This window comes from Haplochromis burtoni, unplaced genomic scaffold, assembly GCF_018398535.1.
Source record: "Haplochromis burtoni strain Fernald_Lab_line unplaced genomic scaffold, NCSU_Asbu1 Contig_11, whole genome shotgun sequence".
Lineage (NCBI taxonomy): Eukaryota > Metazoa > Chordata > Actinopteri > Cichliformes > Cichlidae > Haplochromis > Haplochromis burtoni.
This window is the reverse complement of record NW_024582372.1, coordinates 629,679-653,668: the sequence shown is the minus strand read 5'-3', so window position 1 is coordinate 653,668 and position 23,990 is coordinate 629,679. Positions and strand designations below refer to the sequence as shown.

At 39.8% G+C, this 23,990-nt stretch overlaps 1 protein-coding gene across 1 annotated transcript in view; it reads right to left on the bottom strand.

Moving 5' to 3' along the window:
- The window catches only part of si:dkey-234i14.2 (heterogeneous nuclear ribonucleoprotein C), a 40,270-nt gene that overhangs the window by 9,646 nt on the left and 6,634 nt on the right, over positions 1 to 23,990 (bottom strand). Inside the window, exon 3 of the mRNA XM_005915189.2 lies at positions 2,697 to 2,747. Coding sequence (XP_005915251.1) covers positions 2,697 to 2,747 — 51 coding nt within the window. The remainder of the gene's footprint in view (positions 1 to 2,696; positions 2,748 to 23,990) is intronic.

Sequence of the window (23,990 nt, the reverse complement as noted above, 5' to 3'; positions counted from 1 at the left end):
AAACATATTTTAATAATGGGCACAAGGGGCCACTAAAAGACTTTTTTGAGTATAAAAAGGATATCAATATTATGCTAGAACTGTCACAGTCACTTCACTTGTTTTTTGAGGAATGGTTTTCATTCCTGTAAAAGAGATCTAAAACTTTAAAAAAAATTGAGCTCAGCAGTTCTGTTAAACTGGTTTTGGCCAAACACTTTACAAAGACACAACAGACAAGGAGTTTATAATCTCACTGGGATATTCAAGAAAAGATTAACATACAATATACAGTACTGAGTAAAAGTATTAAAGCATGTGGCATTTCTTATTACATGTTTTTATATTATATTATATTTTTCTTCCTAGGAGAGGGATTTTCTTGCATTTTCAGTGGCCTGAGTATTTTTGTTACTAACAGCCTGTTGCAAAAACAAATAATTTGTTTCACTTTCCTCAGGTTAATATATGAAATATTCCAAAGATAACACAGTTTGATGTCATTAAACAGTTTTTTGCAACAAGGTCTAAAGTAGATGAACAGTATCTGGGGTCGTGTTCTTAAGAAATAACAAAAAATCCCGCAAAGACCTGGCACAAGAGAGATGCATCTAGTCCTTCAGTGAATCCATCTACTGTTTGCTGAAGCTTCATCAGAAATGGCCTCAATAGATAGGTTGCTGTCAAGAAGCCATTCATCACTCAATATTCAAATCATTATCAATATGTATGTGAGAAAAGGTCAGTGACTGTCTACAACCATCTGTTAAACACGGCGGAGGCTTCATCACGGTTTGGGGTTGCATTTCAGTCTGTGGTGTTGGGCAGTGTTGTGGGTATCATCAGATTTTGAAAGAAATGACTGAAAGGCTCTGTTTTGAGTTTTGTTTAAAAAAGAATGACTTCATATAGGGAAAAAAATATATCACATAAGCAGGACACCTTAAACTAGCTTTTTAATTAAGCAGCAAGGCAGAACAAAATCAGGGCTGTATCAAATATACAGTTGAAACCAGATATTTGCACACTCTTCAGATAAAAACACTTTTTTAATTGTAACATAAAAATCAGACTAAATGTTTATTTTTTTAGGTTGATAAATATAAAGAGTAAAGAGAGAAACTATCTGTATTTCTTAATTGTAAATGGCACCAAATTGTATTCAAACTTGAGCCACACTTATGGAGCTCCACAGTTCTTTTCCTGGTGTTTTGGTTGATATCTCTTGATTTTCATTTCAAAGAAACAGGCTCTGTGTTTTGCCTTATATGCATCCACAGCTGTGCCACCAATTTACTCACATGGACTCTACTAACCTATCAGAAGCTTCTTCAGCTCAGAATGGAATCCTCTGGAGTTTTCTTATTAATTAACAATAAACTTAGTGTACATGTACTCCTAAATTTGATTAAAGTAATAAAAAATAGACAGCTCTGTCTCTCTTTATTCTGACATTTAACTGATTCAAAAGATATTTCAATATTTATTTATCCAAAACAAAACAAGTTTACTCTAAATTGATGTTGTACAGTAAAAAAATGTTCTTGTGTTTTCATTAAAGTGTATGTAAATATCTGTGAATATACTGCTGTGTATTGAAATCCCTCTTGTTTTGCATAGAAATATACTGAACAACAAGCATAATATATAAAATAACATCTGCCAGAGTTTTTTCTTTGAAAGAACCTCCTTATGTCCATTCTTGTATATCAGTGCATTACTGAAACTGATTTATTTAGCCGTGGAGGGAAAAACTGAAAATATGAAATAAACACACATGTAAGCTAGGACTGAAAAAACAGCATTGTTGTTGTTTGGTTTTTCATTTCGCCATTTGTTGATTCATAATCAACGTAATAATTCACGTAATATATGTTAAGTGATCAGTTTGACCTCAATCTTTCGTGATACACCGTTATATTTACATTATTTCTACAGTACGAATGATTTGCTTTGGTACCTGGTCAAACTTCAGTTCTCCTCAGTCTGCGCTTCTCCAACCGCGCACTCGCAGGCAGCAGCTCTCCCCCGCCCCCTCGCTCAGTCGCTTAGTGCCTGAGCTCGGATCATACCAATATTAGGGGGGATTTAAATTCCCACAGTGTGCACTATGTGCTTTGAATATTGTGTGTAGTTTTTGTTTTATACAGTTGTCAGCCAGGCATCTAACTATGAAAAAATTACACTTCAAAAGACCCCGGGCTTCTGAAAAAACAACCCGGGCTTAAGCCCAGTAAGCCACCACCCTGCTCCGCCACTGCTTCAAAGAAGCCTGGAGAACTATTCATGAACACTACTTAAAGAAATTAAACTAAAGTTTGACTTAGAGTGTTCAGGCTGTGTTGAAGAATACTGGAACATACAAACATTGCAGTTTATGTTTGCATGTTAGAATAAATCACCCTTGATTTAGAATGCACGTCAAAACCCACCGTTTTAGTGTCTGTAAATAGTATTGGATGTGTGTGTGTGTGTGTGTATGTGTGTGTGTGTGTGCAACTAGTGAGGTTGTGTAGGTTGTGTAGTAAATGGGTACACTGTAAACTGTAAGCAAAGACAGAATGACTGACAGCTGTGTGGGAGACAGCAACAGGGAGCAGACACTACCAGCGGCTGTCAGGATGACGAATCCACTTTAGCCTCTGCCTTTAGGCGCCTGTGACACACAGACAAGCAGTAAGGTGTATAGGCTGCCATGCATAGCTTTCTGGCAGTACCTGTCATAGTAGTCCTCATGATAGCTGTCATACTCCAGGTCGAACTCAGATCTGCAGGAGAGGTGGAGAAAAAGTCAGAGGAGAGATGAGGTGAATGGTCAAGAATTTGTCAAAACTACATGATGGGCTTTTACCAAAGCTATCACATTTTTCACATAACTGACAGTATGCTTGGTTGGTGTGTCAGTCTGTAAATGTAAGTCTTAACAGAGTTATACAGTACAAACACTTCATCTGGAAAGAATACAATGTTCATGATCTCCAGCCAGCCAGAAAAAAAACATCAAATTTGCTCTGCTGCATCATCCAAGGTGGATAATCCATAGAAATTGGATCGTGCTCCAACTGTACCACCCACTGAACACCTCTATGTGTAAGCTTGGTGAGGTAAGCAGTGATGCATATGTGTCAGAATGAGAGAGAGAGGAGGGAGAATCAGAGGCAGGTGAGTGATGTGACTGGAGTGAATGGTCCGTACCTGCGGAAAAGAGCAGAGGAAGTGGAGGGGGAAGTGACACTAAGCCACTGCAATTTCACATTCTAGTGTGTCAGACCTCAGCATTCCTCCCTAATCCCTTCACAGAGTCACTAATAATCCCTCCATGTTGCTCATCCTCCCTCTGTCTCATTGTGTCTCTCGCTGACTCACTCTGCTATGTCTGTCTGTCATTTGTTTATTTATTTGTCATGTTTTCTCTCTGTTTAAAATGACCCCAGTCTCTCTATTTGTCTCTTAGTCAGCCTTATGGTTCGATTCAATTCAAATCAATTCAATTCAATTCAATTCAATTCAATTCAATTCATTTAGTGCCAAATGACAAAAGTTGGAAGGTAAATGCCCTACAAGAATATTATTAGTATTATTAACTAATTTATTTCATTTTATTTTGCTCTGCAAGATTTATTCCCAATATCACATCTATAAATATAGTCTCTTAGCAACTAATGTCATGGTTGTAGATTTTTTAATTTTTGACTTCACGATCCATTTTTGTTTGGAGATGAGATTTGTGTTTGATTTCTATTCTTTGTTTCTTTTGAAACAAAAAATAACTCCTATATATTTAACCAATTATGTAAGACTTGCATTTTAAGTTGTCCTTGCATTGGATTTCTGTGAGTTATGTTTCTCTTTAATATTTACCGTTCTATTCATACAGTTTTCAAGTGTTATTTTTCATGAGTTGTATGGATTCATAATGATCTCCATTTATATTTTATTTTTTTTAAACTCCTGTTTTTAGTTAGAGGTAACTTTGAAGTTTGTATTTAGTTAGTTCCATTTTGTGTTTCCAATCTGTTCCTTTAGTCTTGTCTCTGTGTTTGTCTTATCTCTTTGAATGTTCTCCTGCCTTCTTCTGTCTTCCGAGTCAAGTTAATCTTGTTTTCCTGCTTATCTGACTCATTTACTTCCCGTTTTATTTTGGTAGTAGTTTGATCTTCTGTATCTTGTCTAATTTTGTTTCTCCTGCTTGTCGTCTTGATTGTTTTCTTGATTGCTTGATTGAGCTGTGTGGGTTTCCACCTCTTTTCTCCATCCTCATTATCTGTTGTATACATTGTTTCAGTCTTCCCTTGTTCTTTGTTGTGTCGTCTGTGTAATTGTGTATTCCTTAGATCTGTAAAACCAGAATTCCCAACGTTTCATACGTTGTGTTCTTTGGATCTTGGACTTTCAAATTCTCTAAACTAATCAGCATAAAAAGCTCACCTTATGTTCTACACCTGTGTCTTGCATCCTGCTGTTGGTTATGCAATATAAATCTACAACACATGCAGCTGAATATGACTAACTAATTACTAACGACTAATTACTCCACTGTGATGACTTCAGTGTGTGCGGTAGATCAGAGCCCTTTTGCTAGAAATAACATGCTGTTGCAGCCAGAACCTACACTGTATGAAAACCAAGGCTGTGATGCTGCTAGCCAGAAACCCAAAACAATGAGCTGAGAGAGAATAAACCAAGTGTAAAAAGTTCTTTAGAGCTTAGCTGATTTATATTTCCGCATGGGTTTGACATCAAGATGGGTTTCTCTTATGTACCAGGAGTTTTGTGGTCCATTGTTAATATAAGAATATTGAAATTTATTGAAATGGGTGCAAGAAAACGTGATGCATATGAAGATGGGGTATGAAATTGTATTAATTCATTCATTTGTGTTGTTGGCTTGTGCCATTTATGTATACCTTCGATTCGTATATCTCATTTTTTCAGGAGTGGTCACCAAAACCAAAGTCCCTGCCATCTGCCTATCTGTCGCTGACGGGCAGCTGTGGTTCTCTTGTTATGCAGCTAATCTCAAAGAGGAGGTGTTTTTGTGTTTAAGGAGAAACATCAGGGGACTAAAGTGAGTGCCACACAGTCAGAATTACATACAAAGCAAGACAAACATAATAACGTCTCAGCCTTAGTACTGTGTGTTTGTGTGGATCTGAAGTGTAGGCTTATTTTGGAGGGAACCATAATCACATCTCCTCCAGTATCGCTCTCACGGACGCTTTTCTGTCTCATACCAGCTGGTTTTCTGAGCTCAGGAGACAGGAAACCACAAAATAATTCATAACATGTACTCATGCCTGAGCTGTACACTTGCCAAAAATGCAAAGCGCAATTTCAATCCAATTTAAAGATGGCCTTCTGTTAGCCTATTTGATATGAACAAGGTCTACAAGTTGTTTTAGTTCATTTTCTTAGGTAATATGTAATTCTCTGACATTTGAAGGTATAAAATTAAGAAAGCAATTCTAGTGAATTTGCCTTTTATCCTTGTAGCAGTTAAGGACACACTGAGGACAGAGGAGGACAAAGGGAAGCAGCAACTCCACAGCTTCTTACCCGAACAGGGCTTTCTGTTCTCCAAGTGAATTCAACTAGACGAGAGAAAATAACAGCTATTCACCATAATCCCCACTGAGGGGGAACTAAGCTGCTGTTCACGTTCTGTTCGTTTCTTTTGCTGTGAGATTCTCTGGTTTACCTTTGGCTGTTTGCAAGGCTTTATGGCAAGTATTTCTTATTTGTTAAATCATGTAAATTGCAAATAGTGAAGGCCTAATTCAAAATGATTTTGAATTTGTTTTTGTTGATTAAAGCTTTTATAGTGTTTTATTTCCACTTGGTCACTTTATTTTGATCAATAAAAATTATCCTTTTGTTGGGTGTTAGCTTTTGTATTAGACAGTAACAACCTTACAACGTAAACAGTACGAGTCATACAGAGTGATTAGCTGTCACCTAACCCATAAATGTTGGATAATAAACTCTTTATTTATCTTGTAATAGTGTTTGGCCCATTACAATCTCACCATACTGCAGTAATGATACACCTAGGTATTTTTTATGTGATTTAGCGAAGATGAATCTGTGACAGGTAAGCACAGCCCATTTAACCTGTAATTACATGCAAAGTGATCAGCCAAGCGCCTCTGCCAGGAGAGAGAGAGGCAGATGGACAGCAGGGTCACTGAAGGCTAATTAATTCTTTTTCATAATTTCTCAAGTGCCAAAGCAATCCATTAGACATGGCTGGCTATAAATCATTTTAGCCTCAACAAGCCTGCCTGGCTGCACGCGTGCGTGTACGTGTGTGCGCGCGTGTGTGAATGTGGAGATCAGGCATCTGTAATCTGTTTCTGTAAACAAAGCATCCCAGGGATTTCCGCCAACATAAACTCCCACCAAAGGCAAAACACCATCACAACTTAACAGATTCAATGGAAATTGTATGTGAGTATATTTTTGTGTATATTGTTTGTGTGTATTTATTATTTGTTTTTGTTCAATTAATTTAGAACCAAATTAGGCAGTTTTTACATTTTACTGACAATCAGTTCTTGACAGTGGTGAGTGACAGTGACAGTGAAAAGAAAAACTACAACAACTTTGTCTAAGCCTTAAAAATAAGTCAAACATCTATTTTACATGAAATTTTATGCTTCATATTAACAGTTTTGATCACGATCTAGGTGTTAAAACATGTCTATATGTTTAGAATGAATAAAAAATGCATATTTGAATGCTTAAGTTTCATTTTGCTTCAAACTAATGTGTTTTCCATTTTGTTTATTTAATACAGTTTAATGTTTCCCCCCCCCTAAAAACGCCTTTGTACTTACTTGCATGTATACTAATTAATTAATGACTGCACTGGATTCCCCATCAGAACCTCCTTAATTTTCCATGACGCAGATTTAGGAGACATCTCTCATATTGACATCATTTAGTTGCTGCAGATTTGTGGATAACACTTTAATGGTGCAAAGCTCCTGATCTGGTGACTGTGGAGGCCATTTTACTACAGTGAATGCATTCTCGTGCTCAAGAAACAAGACAAAATGAGCTTTGAGACACGGTGCCACGTTCTGCTGATTAGCAATTTGCAATCATAAAGGGCTGGACATGTTCAGCAACAATACTCAGGTAGACTGTGGGATTTAAATGATGCTCAGCTGGTACTAAAGGGCTCAAACACCCCCAACACAATTACATGACCACCATTAGTGCGAGTTGTTGATACAAGAGTGGATGAATCAAAGCTTTTAAAGTCATGAAGACTCATTAAATCAGACAACATTTATCAAGTTTTGATGCACCGTTGTTACTAAAGCCTCAGTTTAGTGGACAGAAGCATCATCCCAGGTGGTCCTCTGTTGTTCTGGCCCACCTGCTAAAATAGTTAGTATTGACTTCATCGTACGCTTTTCTCCCTGTAGAAATCATTATCAGAGTAACTCTGGCCATTTATTCTGGACCAGTCTGGTTATTCAAGATCATTCGTTTTTGAAATACTCAAACCATCCTGTCTTTTCCATTTACAAACTTCTTACTTGTAATCTTTATTATGTGATGGAGAAATAAGACATCCTGATTAGAGATGCACAGACTGACCAGCCAGGGACTGGAATTGGTTGATTCCAACATTTTGACCTTAGATGGGTCAATCAGCCTCGTGCATGTCTGACTAGAAGCAAGTCCATTTTATGCATGCACATCACGCACACAGTGGCACAGGCAAACAGTCACACTCATACTGACACACTAACATGTTGTTAGCATGGAAGCTCTTCACTGTCAATGACAACACAAAGTTCTCCAAAGCAAACCACAGGAGCAGCACCACAAAAATGTCCATAGCAACAAACCTTTATCACACTTAAATCATTACCCAGCTGAACATGGGCAGTGAAAGAAGCCACAAGTTGGCTAAATGTAATTAAATGTAATACCATCCCGAGCTCAGAATCAGCCATAAGCCAGTAGCCATCGTAAGAGCCTCAGTATGAGCAAAGGTCAATGTCCTGTTATCTGGTGAAGTTATTAAATTATACTAGAAAATTATGTACATAACTTTTGTTTTGTTATATAAATCTACTGCATCATCTTTTGTTTGGTATAGTAAAATATGTCAGGTAAAGGTGGGTGTACAGCAACTCAGTTTCAGTTAATTGTTTCTACCTCTTTATTTTTACTTGTTTCAGTGAGAGATCAAGCAACTTACTGCAGTGTGAAAGAAACTGTCAAGTATAATTGTTCATTTTGCCATGAAAACAATATTTTGTCTTTCCTTGCATGTGTTCAGTTATAGTTAGAAAGAAAACTGGAATCAATTTAGGAAAAGAAAGGAAACCTCTAATTCTGGTGTGTCGAAAAGTTTAAATAATGATGAAAAAACTTCTTTCAAGTGAGGATTTAAATGGATGGAAGACAAGAATCTTTTTATGAGCCTGTCTCTGATGCTTGTAGGTGTCGTTTCCCCCTAATGGCTCAGCACTGACTCCCAGAGCTCCATATCATTTCTGATGGAAAGGCAAAGGTCAGCTAGGTTATTATTGTACACTGGGTATGTCAATGTGTAGCGCAGTGAAACATGACAAAAACGTAGCTCAAGGAACCCGAGGACAGACTGCTAAACTGTAGGGTGGTAAACATCCCAGACAAGCTCACGTTAATGTAAATAACAATTCTTAAGAATACTTTTTTTCAGTGTAATTGCAATTTTTTGTTAGTACAGGAGTCCAGTTAACATTACAATTACAAAACATGTAGAATATGGAAAAACTAAGTCTTATTTATTTGTCTTGTTGACATTTTGCATAATAAGAATTGCTAGTTCAGTAGTCACCATGCCCCCCTACTCAGTTACAGTGAAAAATATGGAAAACAAAACACAGCTGAATAATCAAGAGGGAACACATTGCACAGCCCACACCAACTCAGGGAGACTGGAAACAGCAAGCAGTGAGGAAGAAATGAGATTACTCTGTGTAAAAACTATCACATAGGAGTTTTCATTATGCCCTGCCACAAAAAAAAAAGGGGGGGGGGGGGCACTACAATCATGCTCATGGACTGACAATGAGAGGAGACACAAAGAGAGAAAGAAAAGAAAGAGAAACCATGATATATTAAGGGTGAGCGTGATGAAGATAAGAGCAGAGAAGCTTTGACGGGGGAGGAGGGGAAGATGAAGGGAGTGCTGGCAGCTTGTTCACCCTATCAGGCACTCTCTAAGGATGGACTCTGAGCTAATCTACTCCCTCTTTCGCTTTCATTTAATCACTGTCACTTGTATTCTCTCCATTCCACTCACATTTTAAATTTATTTCTCTAAGTCCTTTTTAGTTTGTAAAATGCATCTAAGATACTTCAATATAATGGCTTGCTTTCAACATACAGAGCCACATCTACTTATACTGTATATATACACGAACTATAGAGCAATTTTATTTGATTTCTGATGGATTTATATAATGTGGTCAGTTTAAGCCTGTGCAGAGATGACAATCATTGCCAACTGTTCTGCATAAACTACAAATATGTGCCTATTTGATAGATGCAGCATGCACAGTTAATTATGCTTCAAACTGTTATCAGTGTTGTGGCTTTTGCACTTGGGAAAAAAATGAATAACTGCCAAGAAAATTGCCATTGGTGCATCTCTATAAAATAGCACTCAAGCTCTTTTTATTACTGAGCAAAGTTGTTGTCACATTTGCTGAAAGTAGTTTGGCAGTGTCTTGATGAAATAGACAAGGTAGTTACAAAACCTGCATATAGCGTCAGCATTAACTAAAGTACAACTGCATGGTTCCTCTCCTTTTTAGCCTGGGGAATATAATTTAAAAATTATTTGGAATTTTGCGTTGTCAGACTGCAGGACAGTTTTTCAATTTGCCTCATCTATCACCTTTGTAAGCACATATTTCTTAAATGTGCTTGAGACTAGAATTAATGCCTTGCTACCTGATGGTCTCACACAGCCATTAAATACTAGTTTTTGTTTTGTATTCTAACGTTTTACTAAGCATACATTTCCAGAGAACCTATTTCAACATGCAGCAATCACACACCTTGCTGGTTCAATCAATGACATGCATTCGACAGTAGCTAATCAATAGCACATCACTGTGCAATCTACTTATGGACATCCCTTACTGCTTGGCCCACTGGTCTGCATTACTTGAATATACTGCCCATACTCCAGGATGGTTTTATACAGCTACAACCCAATGGTAACTCATTGAGCTCATAAATTTTTATCAGGCTTTCTGCTCTTGCTCTTGACGAAGGCGGTCACACTTTTCTCCTCTCCTCCTCTCCCTTAGCTTCCCTGCTTAGCCTCTTATGTCCTTGTCTAGTCTCGTGTTTTTTTTATTACTTTTTCCCTGGAACACTCTCTCACAGTCTGTTCTCTAAAACCTAAAAGAGGAATTATGGATTTGATCAACTGGTCCCTAAATGCAATTGACACCCCTTTCTCAACGAGAAGTTTGGGCTTGGGTGAGCTTGAGTGCTGAAGATATCTACCTATTCGGAACCATGATAACAGGGTTCTTGCTGATCGGAGCTGGCTTGGCCCTGATTTATCGAAGAATTAAGAAAGCGGAACTGGCTGTTCAGACCCCCACAAGGCTGCCCGCTGGGATTGAAACGATGGGAAGAGGCGTGAGTTTCTCAAAATGGGCTCATTGAGTGCAGCACGGATAAGATCTTGGAGAAGCTTACGGCTGCCGTGAATACTCAGAATAAGATCTCTGAGTGCAGACTGGATTACATCTTGGAAGGGCTCGCTTGGAATAACATCTCTGAGCGCAAATTGGATTACATGTTGGGGAGGCTCACTGTGGTCGTGAGTTCTCAGAATCGGCTCTTTGAGCAAAAGAATGACAACATCACACCACCTGGGTTGGCTGGATGACTTTTTACTTAGCCTAGCAGGGCGAAGGACACTGTCTCAGCTGAACTTTGGACACGCACACACAGACATATACACTGATATGCGCACACTCATCCCCCCTCCCTTTCCAAACGCCTTCGATGCTTGTTCCCTCCTGGGAACACGGCGGGTCTGAGCCCGCGCTGGAATGGTAGCGCTGAGCAGGATGGCTGCTGTGTTTGCTTCGGATTATTCCTCACCCCCCACCCGACCCTGTGGCTTGTCACGTGTTCCATAATGTTGTGCTGTGGACAGTTATGTGCTTTTTTGTGCAGAAGAGTTTTTTTGTTTCCTGTTCTCATGCTGTCCTCCCAGGAGCGCAGCATGAGTAGAGGTCTCTTTTTTCCTCTTGTACTTTCCCATTGTAGTGTATATTTCAGTGGGTTTTTTTCTGTAACACTATCGATCTCTGACCTGTATCCCCATGTGATGTCTGTGTTGTGTGTGTAAGGTCAGGGGGGTCCTATTTCACTGCACGGCAACCTGCACGTGGCGAATAAAGCCTTGATTGATTGATTGATTGATTGCATGCATCAAGGTTAAATTATGGCCTGAGTGTATTTCATTTAGTCTTAGAAGTACAGGTAAACAGGCAAGGGTTATGTGTCAGATTGCACTCATCCTTCTTGCCCTTCTTTTTAATAGCCCTGTATGGTTAGCAGTTCCTTAGGTTTGATTGGCAGTATCACCATCAAAAGGAGGTGCAGAAGAGTAGTAAATTAATAGATAGGAGATGGGGAGTGATGCTGTATCAATAAGGCAGGAGCAGAGGTGGAGCATAACAGGCAGTTCATATAGACGACTGGCACGCATCACTGAAGAGGAGACTCAATGAAGAGTGTCGTACAGGAGAAAGGCGCTTTCCCTATTTGGTCTTCCAGCCCAAATGTCCATCAGAAGTAATCTCTTATGTCCTCTTATAAGAGTGATCATCAGCGGTAAATTAACACTCACATCACAGAACGGAGCAATGCCACCGTTCCAGAGCACTTAAACCAGAGTGGATAGAATGAAGGATACAGAGACAGTGAGAAAGGGTGAGTGGAGCATTTGTTAAAGACAGGAGGATGCGGACATTGGGCAGAATGAGTCAGATTCTCCCACAGCTGTCAGGGTGTGGACATTCCTGGCTGGGTTTATAGGATCAGCCACAGCAGGGGTAGGGTCTGGTATGGTTATTGTTTGATCGGTCATCCAGCTACAGAATATGAGCTGGAAGTTATTCTCATCCATTTTGGGACTTTAGACATATTACCAGTGAACAGCGACGGAAAGCTGACAATCAGATTCTTACATTTTGTGTTTTCCCACAAAGGAAAATGCATATATACATACACAACTGCAGATAGGCTTTGATCGCACAGTTGAAGACACTGAAATTAAAATGTCTGAAAGCTATAAAACACTATAGAGCGGATACAGTAGACTGGAACAAGAGAACTAGCAGGCCTGTGAATACGCCTAAAGAAAAAACAAAAAACATAATCTGCCTTTTAAATCAGATGGTTTTACAGTGCAGGTGTTTATTGTGATTAGATGCCCAAACAGCTTTTATACTAATTGCTCATTTAGCATTCAGTAGTAGGACAGCACATGAATAAATAATACTGTACATGTTTTGTTCTTCCAGACAAAACACTTCATATTCATATTCACTCTGATCAGGTGCTAGATTTGACTGGCCTCTGTTTGACACAGAAATACAAAACAAGTTGAAGAACAAAAGATCAGAGACAAAAGCTTCATTTTTTTAAATGAGGAGAAGACATGCAGCGTACCCTGTGACTGGGTGAATTCTACAGTGGCTGTAGCGCGAGCGCGTATGCACCTTATGTGGGTGTAGGTATGTATGCACTTCATAAATATGTGCATATGCAGATAAATGTGGCTTTAGTTCCACGTGTATGAGAGCTAGAAACAGTCTCTCCTCAGCAGTGTCGACAGCGTGGCCTGATCCTATTGGAGGCAGGGTGTTGGGAGAGGGATAAGTCCAATTCTTCTGCTTGACTTAAGACCATCTGCACACAGCTCGACATACAATAAAATAAGAGAATGAAGCTTCCTTTTTAAAAAAACAACAACAACAACAACAAAAAATAACTCTGAAAGGAGCTTTTGGATAATGGCTCATAAAGGAGTGTGAAGGAAATGGGGACAGGTCTTTGTTAACATGTCATCTGACTGGAAGTAATGTGGTGCATGTACCTCTTTGAAGACTTATATGTGTGGCTTCTCTCCAGGAGGGCCAACTGCTTTAGTATGGTGTTATTTATCAAAAGCTCAGGGTCTCACTGGGAGCAGTAATTGGAAATTTCAGAGATCAGGCTATTTAGTGCTAATTAGCAGCATTACACGGGAAGGTGACAAGTGACATGCACGGCACCCCTCCAATCCAGCCATTACCCACAGGGGTGAAAGGAACAGAAATATCAAGACACTTCCACTAACAAGGTCCCCCATCAGAACTGACTTAAAGTGCTAACTTAAAAGGTTAACCAAAGCTGCCTGGAGTAATTAATCCTTCCAGCCCTTTCAACTCTGTCAAGCCCCTGCATCGTTTCCATGTTCTGAACTATGCTGCTGTCCTGATATTACTGAAGAATTAAAAGCTAAAAGTCAGTTTGGCTCAACTGCATAAAGGGCAAAGCAGCATGGTTACACCGAGCTAAAATTAACATCTTTGCTGTCTATCAAAAGAAAAGCAATAAAGACAAGGCGCTGTCATAAAAATGCAACAAAAATACAACGGCTTTCAGCGTGTGTGAGCAGCTGTGTCTAGTCAGACTTTTCACATTTAGCCATGGAGAAAACGCAGTCATCTTCCACATCACCTAGCAAGAGAGGACATGAACATTTAGAGGATATCTAGGGCAAACGATAAGCTGCCATTCAGAAAGCCCCTCACGAGAGCCGCCTGTGGTTTTAACTGTGATCGACAGGACTGACATTTGCTGAGTCAACTTCAGACTGCAGTCCACGAACCTCACTGGACAAAATTTTAACCTCAGCTAACATTAGCAGTGCTCTGTCAACAACCTCCCTGTATCTGTCTGACTCTTGCTAACACAAAAACTAAAAGCGGCAGATGAATCAAGTGGCACGTGTGTCTAAAAGGAGGGAGACAAGTGTAATACTTCAAGACATTGTGTTTGCACAGCTCAGAGACAAAGTACGCAGTATGGTGCTGTGGAAACCGAGTCGTTAGCAGAATTTTAAGGAAATCTAAGAGTAATGCAGCAGAACTAAATGGTCAAACAGACGCTGTCGAAAGTTTTTAACTAATGCACAACTAATGATTACTGCATGCTGTGTGATTTATGTGGCTTTGCATTTGTGAAAAACAATTACACATACATTTAAAAAAATAAGGGAAATAAATTTATGTGACATAAGAGATTTTCTATAGCATTTTCTTTCATGTTAGCTTTCCCTTTAATATTTATTTTTGCAGTGAGTCATTGCAGAAAATGTTGCAAAATAATGAACAGGACTGACTTATAGAAGAAATGGATCTGCCTTCCAATTTATTTTCTGCACTGTGCAGTCATCAAGTAATTTTAATAGCATATTGTTATTATGATGCAAATTAACATATGCACAGTCAAGAATTTTTAAACAGGGTATTCCAATAAAATTTAATGTACTCAAACAAAACACAAGGTAAATTTTAAAGGTGAAAATTCATGTGAAGTCTGTTCAGAAACGTGTGGTAGCCCACTGGTCTCAAAAATCCCAAAGAAGAAACTAGAGTTCATCAAATGGCTATTTTTAAAAAACATTTTTCATTTCTGTAACTAATCCCCCCCACCCCATAACAAAAAGGCTTCAGAAGTCCAAATCAATAAACCACAAAGTGAAATCATGATAACTATGCCCATTTCTTATATACAGTCTATGATCTAGCCTTTTGAATCTTGCACCTGGAGCTTATGGTGAATCTGAGATGAACAAAAACGCATGTAGAAACTTGTCTGTACTGTTGTACTTAATACATACATGGCACACAGTGCCAACTTTTGAGTTTTAGTGTTTCATCTGTCTACAGATAACCATGATGTTAGGTGCGTGTTATGAATAAAGGAATGTATTTAGTTGACGAATGACCCTTTTAAACTCTTTTGATGGAAACATCGATGTGGGGGAAGGTGTACGAGACTGACATTTGAGGGACTTTCATCTGCAGGTGAGATTGCAAGAATAAATGGAGTGTAAAGTTGAAAGGAGGAAACTTTGAAGTGTGTGCATGTGCATGAATTTGTTCCTCATGGGACCACAAGGTCAAAAAAAAGGTTTTGTCTGTTTTTGCTTCTCATGAAAAAAGGATGTTATTTGGGAATTTTGGCAAAGGACAGGAAGCAACAAGATGTCCACTTAAAGACGCGATTAAGCTGGCTTTTCGGTTTCCACCTCTTACAGCATTTTACAGACTGAAAATAAATTATTTTGTGCAAAATCCTGCAACAAACTGACAAACAGTTTCGTATGCATTACGTACATTTCCATTGTTGTTCATCTGCAATCATGAGGGTCAGTGGGGTTACTAAAATACCGTAGTGCTCTTTGTAAAAACTCACACTTGTTTATATACTCACACACACTCACTATTCACCTCCTCTGTTCACCCCGCTAACCCCCATTACCTCTCTGTGCTGACAGTGAGCTTTTCAGGTCCAGGCGACAGAAAAGGGGCTCCTGCCTCCCAAACGCTGACATGCTCAAACACACCCCTCCCATCATCACCCTTTCCACTGTACTCCCTGAGCCACTCATTGTTTGTATTGCTCACCTTTCCCTATCTGTGTGCCATTCTGCAGCTCTCATCAGAATAAACCTTGAGTAAGTTTTCTGTGTCTTCTGGTCCCTGGTAGCTACAGTCCTGCGATCCAAGAAGTAATAGGAAGTGAGACGCAGCAATACAAGGGCTGTGAAATGTACACTGATCAGTCACAACATTAAAACTACTGACACTTATGTTCTCATTACAACGTAAGATTCTGCTTGGTAATCTTGGATTCTGTTGTTTATGTCGATGGTAGCCTGGCATGTACCACCTAACTAGCAATCTTTATAGATAAAGGATCCCCACCCAGTCGGTACACCACACTCTGACAGCAGCAGCCTCCCACACCCTGCCCCACCACATAAAACTGCTCAGGAATGGGTCGATACTACCAAGAGCCCAAGCACTGACCCAAGGCCCGAAATGAAGGAATATCTGCAGGATGTGCAGAAGCCCACATGAGGGTTAATGAGCGGGACCTACAAAACATTAGGCAAATGGTGGATATTGGTCACTGGACACGCGCAGTTGAGTATAAAAACATTATTCTGTGCTCTTAAGAAGCTGGACATGCTCCTGTGCTCCTGGACTGGATTTTCTAAGTGTTCCCAGTGATATTGACGAAAGTCACCTTTGAACAATTGTTTATATCGTTTTACTTTTTTACCAAGCCTGGAGAGGCAGCTTGCTCCCCTAAGCTGACTGACCGTCTAAATGCAATCCAGTATTGATCGTCCTTCCTCGGGCCATTCACACAGCCTTGCTGAGGACACATTAAATGTGTTATAAGTCATTAAGAGCTCCAGGTCTCAAATCTCACATGTCTAGGTTAAAATATATTGACGCAGTGTGCGCTGACAAACTTTGTATTTTGTGAGGAAGCCTGTAGGTGTGTGTGCTGACACCTGGATCGCACGTGTGTGAGAGGTTGTGTGAGTGTGATGGTATATAAGCCCGTGTGAATGCACAGTATACCCTTTCTGTACTGTGCTGAACATTGGGGAGCATGTGTCAGTGTATGGGTGTGTTGGGTACATGCAGAGACATTGAATCTGTGCGTGATTGTGCTTGTGGTTTGCGTGTGTATAGGGAGCCGACTCGTCCTCTCGCTGCCCCGGGGGCTCAGAGCCCATTTCCTGTTGTGCAGCGTGATAAGTTTCCCTGTCAGATCCTCCCAGCACCACTATATTTCTGATAAGCTCCACTGCTAGTTTTCCCGACCTCTGGCACAGAGATCAATTTGAGATTGATTCAGAATGCCCTGCTGGGCCGAACTGGAAGATCAATTTGAGATGGATTGTTCATGCCAGGGGGCCAATGACACGCAGTGCAGTGCTCACTTGCTTTCTCTCCTTTGCTTTCTTCACCCCTCGCTCTCCCTGAATGCTGTTATTTCTTCCTCTCTCTGCATTTTTCTCTCTTACGTACCCGTCTCCCAATTGTTTCACACTTGTCTTGTTACGGTATTACACCCTGCCTGTCTTTCAAGTTTCTGCATCAATCTTTATTCATGCCTCCTTTTTTCCACCTGCTTGCCTTACATTCTCCTCCCAGTGTGGAGAATGCTGTGGGGATAGAGATGACTTCATTAGCAAAGGGGCCAGCCACGGTAGAGTGATAAGCCTGTAGGACAGGAAAGATAACTCATCTGGCCTGGTAATGCTCACAGCCACACAGTATATGGATATAAACCAACAGAAACACACACACAGAAAGAGATAGATTTTTCTTCCTGGTGAATATGGCCCTTCGTGCCATTATGCCCTGAGCCACCGGTGTCACCATTGCTGGCTCATGACCTTATTTCCAAAGAACATTGTGTCTGCAGCCAGCCTGCCGCTCCCTTGCTCCTTCCTTCGAACCGCTCGAACCCTATCTTCTATCATCTCTGTTGTTCTCTACTCTCTCAAAGGCTTTGTCAGTGGCCCTGAAACCAGCAGATGCACTTTCCTTCTGTCTCCATGGAAAGCGACCTTTTCCCCAACAGTACATCCACCTCTGACTGCACTGACCTTTACCCACAGTCCAGCCCTAGTCATCTCTCAGGAATGCACTGAAAACGGCACATCACACAGGTGCATTCATGCGGAGAGCAAGCTGACAAAGGACAGAGAGAAAAGCTGGACACAAAAATGAAAATGACAGTTATGTTGTAAAATTGATGTTCACGTGGAAAGGGGAGGGAACAGTAGGCTTTGATGAATAGTTAGTGGGCTGTTTTTGGCCGAGGCACAAGTCAAGGCTGCCACCATGGTCTCTCACTCACTCTCTCAGACAGTCAGACTCTCCTCCCTTGTCACTTTGTCGTACACACTAAAAGAAACGTGGTTGTGATGAGAATAAAAAGCTTCACAGAGAAGTTCGCGCTACTTTTACTTGTCCTGGTTAGTCGCTGCTGGACACATGTCAGAGGTTATGAAAAAATGCAACAAGTGCTTTGTTCAAAATCTACTAACGTCTAAAGTGACTAATCTGGATTTATTTCTGTCAGCATTTTGTGTAATGTTTTCAATATAACAGATTTCCACTTTTTCACACGAGCGTAAATGAGTTGCACACAAGTCTTCAACACTTTAAATAATGCAGTGTTCAGGATTTGACACAATTAATACTCAAATCTTCTCGATCTGGGAATGAGCCGTGATATCAAAACATGGAGACACACTCAGCGAGCCTCGCACTCGACTGGCCTCATCGTCTGGCAGAACAACAACAACGCTGCTCACAAAGAAAACACGGATGCATTCGTCACACAGACAAAGAACTTCCTCCACACTTGATTTAACTTAATTTTTCCAAGGTGCAGACATAAGCAGAATATTTGTCCTATTTGTAAGGATAAATTAAATAGCGAGAAATCCATCACTGTAAACTGGAATACACAGCAAAGTACTTTTTAAACAAATGGACACCAAAGCAATAGGTGAGCTATTTTCTTTGTTAGATACTTTTTGAATGCAGATGAAAAACATCCAATATCATATCCCTTGCTCAGTTACTTTTTGCAAAGTTAGCAAGGACAGGGCAACTACTTCGAGTTTATGAAAGGAAATAAATGTTATTTTACCCCTACCATGCATAAGTCACACAATCTCAGATATGAGCTCACACTAGTCTTGGGCATAGATCAGGAACAATGATATCATGTCAATTCTAAACCCAAAGCCCACGCTGGGAAGAACACAGGAGGCGGTGTAATCAGGTTTTGCATCTATTTTACATATTTATTTCTCTTTATATGTTACAAGTGACAGAAGTCTGTTTTTTGCATTTCTAATAAATGTGAGGCCTTTTTTTAGTTTCTCATTCTGTGCAAACTGCACTCCTCTCTCTATAAATAATGTTTACAAATGTCATTTTAAAAATTGATTACAATGTGTTGTGCGCACATTTGGCTCTGGGTAGGGATCATAACAGCTGGTAGTCAGCTGCGTTGTGACAATTGAGAGACACAGAACTGTATCCAGCAGAAAGAGGTCATTCTTAAAATCGGCGAACATTGACAGTGCCTCAGTTTGCCCTTTGCTTTTGCACTGCTGGTGGATTTACAGATGTCAGCCAACCGAGCCTAAGGCGAGACCCTCATATACAAACTGTCAAAACAAGTGCTGCATGGAAACAAATGAGGAGGAGGAGGATATTTTTTTTTAAGATTCAAATGTAGGTTTATGGGTTATTCCCAACACTGCCGTCTTGAATGACAGCTTAAGCTTTATGTCATCTGTCTTTTTCAAGAGTTTTTATTGGTCTTTAATGCTGTAAAACTAATAGTGCACGCCATGCACAGTCAAGACAAGTATGTTTAATTGAAAGCTGTAATAGGACGTGGCTGTGTAGTGTATATATCCTACCGAATGTTTGGAATTTAATATTCATCTTTGTTTGTTTTCTTTAAAATAACTTGGTTTAAACCTGTCTGCTCGTTCTTCTTTCCCCATCATCAGAGGTGACAAAAGTACAGACATTCAGTATTTAAGTAGAAGTACAAATACTTCTGTTAAAAAATACTCAATTAGAAGTACTTATATTTACTTCAAATCGAGTACAACTTATTTAAAAGGCTCTGAAATGTACTCAAAGTAAGAAAGCTCTTTTGATGACACTTTTACAAGCTATTTTTGTGCGATGCCGACTGAACCTCGTACTATAATAATTTCACAAAATTATAAAAGCACATGAGAAGACAAACTTTATTTTAGTCCAAATTTAAATTCTAATGAATGTACCCGGCTTGAATCAGTTATGTAGAACATGAGGCTAGAAGAAAAGGAGAATTAAAAATATATATATTTTCTGTTGCCTGTGAAATGAGCACAGTCAGGGTTAAAGGGGGATTCAGTGGGTGGAGGAACCTTAAGATCGACTGCAGTGGTTCCACATAGGGAAAAGAATCACATCCCAGAATAACTTCTATTGTAAGATCCATTCGATTTTAGATGTACAGGCTGTGATAAGCTGACCTGAGGTTTACTGTTTAATCTTTGTGGATCTACACAACAATCTATTCAACAAGATGTCAGCAGATGTTTCATGAATGGTCTTTGCTGATTTCCATCCTCTACACTGACAGTACAATGTTTACACTGTCTTTATACTTCGTTCAGTGAATGAATCTAAGCATCATCAGCTTAAATTCAAATTCATCTCTGCAACACTTAATCTAGCCTAACTCTGACCATGAACACCAAAGCCGCTGTGCACCAGTCACACACTGTTCTTTGCTTTACAGCCATCACAGAACATTAAACTGCAACCTTTAAATACCACACAGTTAGTATAACTTAGTTTGTTTTCCAGGATGTTTCACAACACAACTTTACATCAAATACAGATCCAAAATCTGGTTTAACAAATGAGGTGCTATATCAGATACAACTTATATCTCTTTGTAATTGATAACTTTGATTGATCTACCATTAGGATTGCTTTTCATGTGTTACTGTTAAAGGGTGCAGAGACTTGAAATAATAACTCCCCTCAAATGTCTTAAACCAAAGGTAACACGTCTGTTTTGAAAATGTAAGTGGTAGGAAATATAGATATTTGTGTTAAAATGTAGGACGTAACAGTAAAAAGAAAAATAAGTACTCAAGTAAAGATACCTGAAAATCGTGTATAGTTACAAAGTATTTGTACTTGGTTACTCGCCAGCTCTCCCCATGTGTGACAACACATTCCCATTCACAGTGCCAAGCTTGGAGAGTACACTCAAGAGCCACTTTGATACATCTGTTCAACAGCTTCTTAACTCAAAAATCTAATCAGCCAATTACATGGCAGCAACTCAATGCATTTAGGCATGTAAACATGGTCAAGACAGCGTGCTGAAGTTCAAATTGAGCATCATAATGGGGATTAAAGGTGATTTAGGTGACTTTGAAAATGGCAGTTGTTGACACAAAAAACGTCTGGTCTGAGCATTTCAGAAATTGCTGATCTACTGGGATTTTCCTACACAGTCTTCTCTAAAGAGAACATATATTATTTTATGACACAGTTTGGGCCCTTTAATTTGTAGACAGAATAAGAAAGGCTGAGATGGTTTTTACATGGGCAAAAGAGAAACAGTGAAAGGATTTTGAATATGGAGCTGCCAGGCAACAGGAAAAAAAGGGTCCACAGAGAAGATTCATGGATGTAGTAAAGGAGGACATCCAGAGGGTTGGTGTGACAGAAGAGGATGCTAGGGTTAAAGTGAGATGGAGGCAGATGATCTACTTACGTGACCACTAAAGCTATTATACTCTGTTGCGTACACGGACAGGGACCCAAAATTAAGTCACAGGTACCTAGCGGTCCCTAGTGGACTTGTGGATGTGGAAAGCATAAAACCTGTTTAAAGGGACCAGCCAAAGGAAGAAGAAGAAAACTTTGGGCTCCTTAGTACCAAATGAATATTGTTTAAATGTACCATCTTCTAATGGCTGCTTCCAGCACGGTAGCACACCATGTCACAAAGCACAGGTCATCTCAAACTGGTTTTTTGAACATCACAATGAGTTCACTGTACTCATAGCCTACAGTCACCTCAATCCAACAGAGCACCTCTGGCATGTGGTGGACTGGGAGATTTACATCACTGATGTCCGTTGATATCGACATATCTGCAGCAACTGTGTGACGCTATCATGTCAATATGAAAAAAAACCTTGAATTTATGTATTGATAAATTAGGGATCTCTGAAGGCAAAAGTGTACCTAATGATGTGGCTGGTGATTTTATAGTGTTACCATAACCAATAAAAAAAAAGAGCAACATTAAATTAAGTTAATAATATGACCTAAAATATTTCCTGTCACTCTCTTATCCATCGCCGTGCTGTCAAATTAGCTTTTAAGTTCTGGTTCACTGTGTATAACGTAGGACTTCATCATCTACTGTTTCTGGCCACTTCAGAGTTCATATTTGCCCCTTCTGCCCCCTTCAGCGTCTTTGAGCTGATCTAACAGATGGCTCGCACTGTTTCCATCCTAACACCGACTCCTCTATGAGTAGCCCCTCTCATAATTAAAGAAGAAATCAGACGAAAATACCAGCGACCAGATGCTCAGCACATTGCCACTCGGTTTCAAGGCTACCCTCCTATCCCCCTCCTCTGTGCCTCTCTCCTTCCCCTTACCACTGAGAAAACCAATGGAGCAGCTAGTAAAATGAATACTGTAGTAACCTTAAGATAGACTGGACATACTTCGGGGAGAAAAAAAATTACAACTACAGCCACAAAAGTCTTATCACACATAACAAGGGGAGAAGAAAATATTAGTTAACATGACTATGCCTGTGTGTTATTGTTCCATCTTAATTATAACAGCAAGTGCTTTGAGAGACAAAGGCCAAAAAAGACTAAACAGCAAGCCTCCCTCCATCACCCAACCCAGTCTTCTATCCCAAGCCATGGGTTAACTATACATTGACCGCACACACACATTCAAGCACACACGCTCCTCTGAGACCCCTCATATGGCACCTGAGCCTTCCTATATGGGCCACACAGTACAGTGCAGTGAGCTTTGTAGTAATGCACTGGAGCACACAAGGGCCACGGCTGCAGCATCAACAGCATCTGGGTTGTGGAACATTTGCCACTCGCTACACCCCATCACTGCTTCCACAGCTGTGGCTCACCAATAGAGAGGACCTGTGACAGTCAGAAAGCATGAACGATAAATGATGACAACACCCATATGTTGCCAGGGTCGCTGTAGAGGAAATAGCCTGGGGGTAGATATAGTGCATGAGAGAATGGCAGCAGGAAGAGACAGAAGAAAAAAACACAAACGTGCTTGATATCATGAGGCAAGAAATGACTTGCAGTGCATTAAGGCATCAAATGAAAACCTTTATTGGGTTTTACTATCAATAGAGTTTAAAATTTTTATTGTGAGCTTCATAATCCAGCTTTCAAGCCATAATAACAGTTTAGAAAGAGTGGTATGCTACATGGTTTTGGATGAGTAGATTACACTGCTTTAGCATCTTAGACATGACTTAGAAAGTTTGTTTGCAAAGTAATCTAGGCCACAGGCGAACGTTTGTTGGCCAGCGCTGTGAGAATAGTGGGAGGGAGTAGTCAGGGCACGCTGCTGCTAGCAGCACAAAGCAAGATTACTGGAGCCTGGACAGAGAGATTTTTTGGTAGCTGCCTCACAACATTTTCATGTGTAACTGTAGCTGTACTGCTCACATTTTCTTTAGAAATCAAAATATATACGTTATGCAGAGGAATTGTAAACACTGCCTTCCAGTAAGGCCAAAAGAAAGCATTTTATTCCTTTTTATTTTGTAATTTACTGTCATGCATTTGATTTTGCCATCAGTCTAACGGTTGGTAATTTTGGTTTGTCTTGATAACTGTTGATGGATTACCTTTTAAAATGTATGGAGAAAATTGTCCATATACACAAATCCTCATTGCATAAACTTTGTTGAATCTTCCTCTAGTGTCACTACGAGTTTGTGATTTGTCAGTTTTATTAAATTGTGTCCCTTTCAGGATGAACTGTAATAATGTAATCCTCTGACTATCCCAGCGTGTCTCAACTCAGGTACTTCTGTTAGCAGGCTGCACTCATGCAGTGCATTTTGTGAACATCAGCAATTTGATGCGTGTCTGACCATAATGCTAAATTCATTTCCAGGGAAGAGAACAGTTGTGTTTAATAAAACCAAGATGACACAACACGTGTGATGTTTGGTTTGAGTTGCAGGGCAACTTCCTTACATTCTGGTCACTCAGACGCTCAGAATGTTGGACATTTAACCATCAAGAAACCAGTTGCTCACCAAAACTACTT